We start from the raw sequence: 9,227 nt of genomic DNA, 5'->3' as shown, positions 1-9,227 counted from the left end.
GACACAAAAACATGCAACTCATTTATAGCTAGCCACAGATGCAACACATCCACATGATGTGGATATACCGGTATATCCATACATAAAAGCCAGAAACTGAATAGCTTTTAGCTGTATGCCACTGCCCCACCAACTTTATTGCGGGAGAATAAAAGAAAAGCTCTGATAACATCACATCCAATTCTGACTGTTAGGGAGTGCTGTGAATGTAAACCTCCTGAATTGTTCCAGGCATTGGAACAAAGATGACAGAAGTTTGCATGTAATACTAAAAGGAGATTATGAAGAAAAAGATAAAATCCAAAAATAGTTAAGGCCAGTTATATTTGTACCACCTCCATATGAAAATAACTAATTCAGACCGTGGGGATTAATATTTATTCATAATTAACACAACCAACAAACATTTTATTTAATAAGAATGCCTGTATCAGTAAAATTCTGAAGAAATTTGCAAATTAACAAAAAAGAAAAACGCCACAAGAAAAAAGTTTTTTTGACTTTGATAATGTAAAAAAAAAGTTCATAACATAAAGGATCAACTTACAAATTTTCATATGAATTACTGATAGCTGATGTATATAACTAAAGAATTCACTTCAGGTAATTTTTCTTTATGCTTATGTTTATTGCATTGTGTTAAAAAATAAATTAAAAAAAAAAACTGCTTGAAATTCATGCCAGCCAACTGCATAAAAAAATGGTCTATTCTTATAAAGTATTTTTTTCCCAGCACTATTAAATATGGAAAATTATTTGCCTCATACTGTATCATCACTCGAAAAAAGAATGCCCACATATACATGTATCTGCAAATGCTTGAATTCCATTGTTATGTCTTGCAGTGTAAAACGTGTGCTTTTAAGGTAAAAAATTCTCAGAAAAAAAAGATCCAAAGAAACTGTTACTGAGTGAAATAAAAAAAAAAATCCTATACAATATTGTATATGTACAGCATCTGTAATGTAAACCACTACATGGCTATGATTCATATTTTGAGAAAAATTACATACAGTACATCTTTTTTTTCCTTTAGATTTGTTTATACAGCACCAAAAAAGGCAGCAAAACAACACACAGGAAGCACCATAGACTTCTGTAGCCATGACTACAGAACACAATGTCCTTCAGCTGATGTATAAATATCAGCTTCTTACAGTGAGATGGCATTAGATGACCTCACAGGGGGAACTAAATAAGTACACATGCTTCAATTATGGAGAATCTACTGTAAAATAGAGATGGCACTGTGACTATAGACTCCTCTGACTGTTCATTTTGGTGGCCAGTAGCACCACTGCTTGGATTTCCTCTATATTATTCAAAAGACAAGCCTTCTATCCTTGACCACCTTCCATTGACATAGCTATTGCCTGTTTTAGCATTTCATCCTCTGGCATTTCATCTGAAAAAAAAAGAATGAAATTTTGTTTTTCTGAACAAACCAAATCTGGAAATATAATTCCATATTATACAAGTAAATATGAGATCTCTAGATATTAAAATACTGTAACCTACTTTGCGACTCATTCTAGTATGCGTTATCCTGTCACATGCAATTGTGAAATTCCCCTGTAAGTTTCCTTATTTATTTAGTAATTACCTGTTGATGTATTATCCAGTCACCATAATACTTGTATTTACCTCTCATTATCCTACATTTAGTTTTTATTTAATCAGGAATTTTGATGCTCTCTGACGGTCTAAGACTCAAGTTCCCTGAGGTGTACCTAGTGAGTTCACCTCAAAATGAAGTTCCGAAAGGTTCATTGGGGGTTTCCCTCCTGACCAACCATAGATTTGCTTTAACTGTGACCAATCAAATTGTGCATTTTAAATCATTTGTTGCTGGGAATGTTAACATAGCAGACACCAGTACCAAAGAGACTAAACTCCTCTATTAGTAAATTTATATCTCAGAAAAGTTGTGGAACTTACAAACACAAACACAATAGCTTTTAGCTATCATTAGGAAGGGAATGTACAAAATGTCATAATTCTTTTTTCCATTCATGTAGATAATTTTCCTATTTTTTCAAAATTAACCATATAATTTTCTCTTCACTTTGTTGTCTCCTTCTTTAGTTCAGTGAATTCTGTATGACTCTTAACAGTTGTTTATTTTCAAAACTTCACCCCAGCAAGGTTTACAATGGTTTAACAGTGTACCTTCTGAACATTCTTCCACTGTCAGTTTTTCCTCTACTAAACCTCCTTTTTCCATTGGCTGAAGTTGGTCCGTTACACAAGTCTGGTTCGGATTCTCGAGATCAGTATTGGCTGTTTGGTTAGGATTCTCACAATCGGCATTGGCAGTCTGGTCTAATCGCTGTAGAAAGGCCAGTCTCTTCTGTCTCACCTCCTCTTGTGAGGGAGGTTTAACTTCTTTGGACACGGTTTCTAACTTCTCTTCACTTGGTCCTGGAGTATTGTCATCTTCTATTATATATCCTAATAAAGAGTGTAAGAATTATTGATATATATACCTTTCAATTCAAGCACAACAACACCTCATAAATTTAAACCCATACAGAAAGTAATTGAGTACATAAACAGACACCAAAGCTACATTTCTTTTTTTTTTTAATATTAAATTACTGGTATCCCAATACAGTGATATTATTTTCTATGTACCTGTATTTATTCAAAGCAACTTATCAATAGCATAAGGAATAACTTGAGCCAGGTACCTGGTACTTGTAATCAACACATCCAAATTCGGATCAATAGGTAGCACAGGTACCTGGCCTGTCAATCAGATCAGTAGCTATTGTTTCTTGTATGATTGTATTACCGGTAGGTAGATTTTAGGGGAGTTAATGTAAAATTGTGGCTTTGGAAAGATTTTCGTATTTCAAAGGCAGTTTTGAAAAGTATTCATTTTTTTTAAAGATACTTTTTATAATTTTTCATGTACAATGCGACGTCATAAATTGTCTCAATATGAAACGTGTCAGACATTACCCTCTAAGCTCATCTGTAGTGCTCTCTGTAACATTTTATCGTCCTTCTCATCCTCACAGCGACTCTCCATCAGAGCTCGCTGTAACTCAGGGTCATCTGTCTGGGCGTCAGACTTGCTAATAGATTGATTTTCATTAATTAGGCGAGGTTTGATGAGTTGTACTGCTGGGGCCAAGTTAAGGATATCATCTGCTTCACACTCTGGTAGTCGACCAGTTACAATAAATATAGAGTATCCTGTTAAACAAAGAAGATTGTGTTTAATTCTTCAATTAAACAAAATAAAAAATATATCGGTGCATTAATTTGGTGCTTGATATTTTACTAGGTATTCACATCTTGGCCAGTTTAAGATGATTTATGTGCATGTGCTCATAGGCATTTCTTGTAAACATGTACTTTACAGCTGATCATGGGTATCTCAAACACTTTTATCTCATACTTTCATACCATGGGTATGTCAAATTGTTTAGAAGTCCCAAGCACTTTATCTTAAAAGTATCATACCCTCAATTTCTCAACCCTTGGATATCTTGAAGTTTTTCTCAGTCCCACTGACTTCAAGATAACGAGGTTCGACTGATATTTACATTCAGAATCATGTTAATTTCTCTAAAAAGGGTATAAAATTTACAACACATGCATTCATTATAAAAATGAGACTCCTTTCATTTTAAATGTTTTTTTTTTCTTTTTCAGATTTCATACGTTTGACATCAATCATAGAAAGAACATAAAACCTGTACAAAGTACAATGTAGGTGTTAATATCATGATCTGTAAATAGAGTTAATTCTCTTTGCATGTCAATATACTGACAGTAGATAGAAAAATGTGAAATCCATCAATGACAGATAATTCAGAGATAATATCACTTGCCTTCTTGTTGGAGCTGTGTAAGGAACAGAGACAGATAAGTGTCAGAAATAAGTTCAGGACCAGTCAAGAGAGAATTCAGATTAAACCACTGTTTTCCAATCTTCCTGATGCAAAACCAATGGTCACGAAAATTGCAGATATAAGCATTCTGTGCCCTGAAAGGAAAAAAGAATTTCTTGCAAAAATACTTGTCATGTATTTTATACTGCTTTTACTATTAATAATTGGGGCAATTATTGAGTGAATCATTCTGAGTGCCTATTGATTACTCCAAGACTACCGGTACATCAGATGTTTGTAGGATATGGGGGAATTCTAGTTTTTGAGAAAAAGAAATATAGAGGGAGGGAGGAGGAAAAGTTCCAAAAGTTACCTCTATAACTGAAAAGCTGTCAATTGATTTTTTTTCAAACTTTGAACATTAAATAAATTTTTTCTAGCCCCCTGAGCTGAAATTTCTAATATTTCATATATTGATTTTTTCAAAACTTAACAAAGAATTGCTTGTTCATATACAATGCGTATACACTACATTTTTTCCCATGCCACACTTATCTAAAGTTTAAGCGTGTATGGGAGAGGGGATGTCATGCACTGAAATGAGGGCACACTATACCTCACAGATATAATTATACTTCTAGCAGTATGAAACTAAAAGATCTTTAGAAAGTTTCAAGAGGTATTCTTTGTAATAAACTCAGTTACTCACACTGGGTTCTGTCGAGCTTCCCTTGCAATAGTATCCTGAGAATTATACTGCACTACATTTAACCCCCATACTTGTAATGCTTTGTCTATGACTTGTATGGAGAAAAATCCACTGTCATCAAAGTTGGAAGAAGCTTGCTAATTAAAAGAAAGGAAAAGGACAAAATTTGTAAAGCTCATTCAAAAAAAAAAAAAAAAAAAAATCACACATTATCACATATCTAGCAAAACATTTAGCATCATTACAATATTGAGTCCATTTTGTCTTTGCATCCAAAAAATATCTATTAAAATTAAGTGTTGTGTCCTTAGACAAGGCACTTTATCTGCATTGTCTCAGTCCACACAGCTGCAGTGGGTACCAGAGGTTAACCTGTGATGAACTGGTGTCCCATTCAGGGGGGGGGGGGGGGGGGGGGTAAATGACTCACATCTGCTTAGCACCACAGAAACTTCAGTAAAAGCAACAGCCTTAGGAGTTTCAGGGCTCGCAGAAGGATTTAACTTTTTAACTTAACAAAAAGATATTGAGCAGACCTGTATAAATCTCTGATACTCTATACTCTGGGTTCCAGCTTCTGCCATCTGTAATCGCTCTGATTCATCAAGCTGACGCGCAATGTCTGCTAAGTCAACTGCACTAAAATACTGTCCCTGTAGCAATGCATTTAAACAATGCTGAGCACATAATGACCCCTCTTGCTGTAAAATAAAGAAAATTGTAGAAATAATTTTTTATCACTCTCATTATGAATAACAAAATATTTCTAAATCATTTTCTCCATATTTAGAATGTCAAAACTTTCTTGACATTTTTTGAGAGAGACACTGGTAAATCACAAATTCTTGGGGTCATGTTTTGAACCAACCTGAATATACACTACATAACATAATGATGCTTAAAAATATTTATATATGATGCAGGGCTGGAAATTAACATATGCCCATAAGTCCATGACTGATTAAATTCCTGGCAAACTTGATATTTGCCTCAGTCAATTTTTTAAACTTTAATTTTGAATTCCCATATTATTGTATATTTAGCACTTGCTTGTAATGAATGAATGACAAAGCAGTTTCGATTGAAACACATTAACAGTAAATTTCAAGATCCAAAATGCCTTTTTTGCAACTAGTCTGACTCTGAAGTATCTGACATTTTCCAGGCTTTTGATGTTTAAAGTGCCAGGAAAATTTCAGAACCTGTGCCATTATGAAAAGTGGAAATTTTGCCTCCTCCATCTGGATTCTATTTTTTGATATTTGTGATCCAAATTAAATGTCTAACACACAATGATTCTTGTACTCTCAAATACAATGTATTGCTTAATACTAGTTATCCAGGTTCCATCAAGGGTGTATGAGGATTTACCCCAGGTTTTATTCCAAACACCCTGAGGCCGAAGGTAAATCCCCGTACACCCTTGATGGAACCTGGATAACAATTTTATTTCCTACGTACCCAAATCAAGTCAATCATGTAAACAAGTCCAATCAACTGTTTCAAGCTATCGATAAGATTTTACTATATGCATCATGACGTCATGTCATTTGCTTTTTATCATAGAAGAACTATGCATTGTGATGTCAGGTTTTTTACCCCCAGCTTAAGTCCGGTGTACGGAAATTTACACCCGACTTTGTAACCAATCAAAGCTTACATAGGAAATAAAAGAAAATATCACTTCACATTTCAATACCAATCTCGCTGAGTCGCAAGATTTCAAAATACTCAAAATCAAAAGAAACCTAGTAAACAGTCTCATAAAATATTTTCAACAGACTGTTTATTATTATAAAAGAATAATTAAAGCTATACTGATGAGTACTAGAAACATTGTGCTACTGATAGATTGTGATTTTGACATTTAATTCTGTTTGCATGTATCCAAAATTGAACCAAGAATGCTGCCTTTTGTTGGAAGCAGCAAAATTTCAAGTTATTATAATGTCAATGCAAAATTGCACTTGTTCTGATTTTTTTTCAACAGGTGGAAAACTTTAAAAAAAAATTAACTATGCAATTTTTCCATTTTCTCTGATAAACAAATTCGGGCAAAATATTAAGAGCTTATATTGGTCTTTTAATGGAAATCATATGTCAAAAGCATCCATTTAATAAATTTTTGGTGTGGCATACCCCCTTTATGATGACTGCAATCTGGGTATGGACTATACATGTTATTACATCTATGAGCTTTAATACACTTTATACCTATAAGAATTCCATGAGAGTAAGCGAAGAGATGGGCCTAAGTATTTAAAGTAATTTTTATTTACATTGCATTTTTGCGAGATGTGAAACTAGTATCTCATAAGCAGCTGATAAGGACTGGTTTCCTTTGCCAGATTTAAACTGTCACAAATTCTTGTAATTTAATTATTTGTAGTCTATGTTAACGTAAAGAATAGACGACAAAATAACTCACTTCTTCGTGAAATATTGCGTCCATAGCCCTTTTTTTCTCTCTCAAGTTTTTCTAATCATATTGTTTACGAATAATAGGAACTTCGATCCCGATTGAAATACCTAATAAGAAAAGCTGTGGGCCCTAAGACAGTTTTGACTGTATGTGAAAGTCCAAGAGTGTTCAAATAGCAAATGGGTGAAGATGGCACAAAAATACATACCGAAACGCTGCTTTCATTGTCTGGAATCAGTTGTCCATACCACAACATTCTTTAACTGAGTGAAATGGTCATCTCATAAATGCAAAGATTTTTTTTATGAATATTTTTTTTTAATTTAAAAAAAAAACTAAAATAGCTTACTGACTTTTCTTCAGATGTTTAGTTAGATCAATTGATTGATTAGTGCTTAGCACCGAGTCGGCAATATTTCAACCATATTTCGGCGGAAAATTAAGTTCATATGATCGGTTTTTGAAAGATTTTGGTTTCTCTAGCGGCAATGAGATGACCATTTCACTCATTTAAAGAATGTTGTAGTATGAACAACTAATTCCAGTTGATAGAAGGTTCACAATGGCACTGTGTTATAAATATTTTGTGATTAAATTTTATTTAGTGGTATAGGAGGAGTTGCAGATAAGACATGGGCCCATGTTTTGCCATGTGTCGGATAGAAAGGAAAATAGAAGATGTACAATGCCACTTTATACATGTAATAAAGATTTTGTGAAAGTTTCATTTAATATTACATTGAGTGGATAAGGGATGGTTATCATAAGAGAAACGGACGACGTATAAACCAGCAAAAAAAAAATAAATAAAAATTAAAAAAAAAAAAATGAAAAATAAATAAATAAATAAATAAATAAATAATAATAATAATAATAATAATAATAATAATAATAATGAAAAATAATAAATACATGTAAATAATAGCCATGGGATATCCCAAATATATGTCTGATCAAAATATAAAGCAGGAAGTGCATAATGGCACTCGATCTGTAATAAAGATTCTGTGAAAGTATCATTTTTATAGTTGCGGATAAGAAATGAGTACCCCCGATAGAAAGAATGACAGTGTCCATGCTTTGTGTAATAAAAATTGAAAGTATCATTATATTTTTTTTTTATATTGAAAGTATAATTAAATGTTATTCGTTGGTATTGGAGAAGTTGCGGATAAGAGATGGGTACCCCAATGCTTAACGGACGGACGTACAAACGGACGGAAGAATATACACCCCCACCACAATACAGCCCCTGCTTTTCAATGATAATAATACTCACTAGTTTTTTTTATGTTTTTTTTTTTGCTGCACGATAATATTTTACGTGTATTTTCTGCACGTTAAAAACATTTGTTGTTGTTTTTTTCTGCTATATACAATGTTTTGATTTTTTTTTGAATATTTTGTCACATGCAATTGAATTATAAAATTGAAAAATAATAAACATAATACAGGGGTAATAATAATAATAATATGACAAAAAAATTCTTTTGATTGCATTATCTTTTTAGAATAGAAGAAAGCACACAAGGAAAAGCGATCATGTATTTTCTCAGGGACGATATAGCTACAAAGAGAGATTTTGGAAGTCATAATCTCAAAACATATTTGCATGCATAGAAAGTAGCTATTTAAAGTCAAATTTTTATCAGGTATATTGAAAATACGACTAATCTAATGAAATGAGACACTGCTTATTCTTTTCTTCCTCTTTTTTCGTTACAATATTCTTTGCTATTGGATTGAAGTTTTATTTGAAATCATGTTTAATTTTGCCCTGTTAAATTTATAATAACAATTGAACTTCTTCAGAAGTTGTCTCGGCTTCCTTTGATCAAATTTAAGCCGCAATGCAGTACGATCAGTGGAGTACATCGAGAGATATCGATCGTTTAGATCGATTGCCCGATAAACCGATTGCTGAAATGTCGCATTGCGACACAAGCGGTTACCCTTGACCGCAATAAAATCCCTTTTAATTGAAGTTCTAATTGATTAAACAAGCCTAATCTTTTATTTAAAAGAAATTGATTTACATTTATATAAAAGAAGTATAACAATACTGGTAACTTAGAACAAACAAAGAAATGTTTCGAAGGAGCAGGGTATCTGACATAATATCCTCGATCAAACACATAGACAAATTCAGTAACGAATCCATTTTAGCCAAATATGACAAGCCACTTAGCAAGCCATGGTCATTTTCTATTGGTTTTGGCCGCAAATTGTCATCTGCGGACCATTTTAAGTGGCA

The 9,227-nt window shown here is 33.1% G+C and overlaps 1 protein-coding gene across 1 annotated transcript; it reads right to left on the bottom strand.

The window, feature by feature from the left end:
• Positions 1-364: 364 nt before the first annotated feature.
• LOC133183407 (ataxin-3-like) lies at positions 365-7,076 on the bottom strand. Its single transcript, XM_061318369.1, has 7 exons — positions 6,980-7,076; positions 5,088-5,252; positions 4,552-4,688; positions 3,843-3,997; positions 2,965-3,201; positions 2,170-2,451; positions 365-1,405 (listed from the first exon to the last, which is right to left on the bottom strand). The coding sequence occupies exons 1-7, from the start codon at positions 7,001-7,003 to the stop codon at positions 1,338-1,340; spliced, it is 1,068 nt and encodes a 355-aa protein (XP_061174353.1). The 5' UTR covers positions 7,004-7,076; the 3' UTR covers positions 365-1,337.
• Positions 7,077-9,227: the final 2,151 nt, after the last annotated feature.

This window comes from Saccostrea echinata, unplaced genomic scaffold (assembly GCF_033153115.1).
Source record: "Saccostrea echinata isolate AGI-Se365-2 ecotype Australia unplaced genomic scaffold, CSIRO_AGI_Sech_v1 ptg000009l, whole genome shotgun sequence".
NCBI classification, from domain to species: domain Eukaryota; kingdom Metazoa; phylum Mollusca; class Bivalvia; order Ostreida; family Ostreidae; genus Saccostrea; species Saccostrea echinata.
Note: the sequence above shows the minus strand (reverse complement) of the source record. Positions and strands in the feature narration are given on the sequence as shown.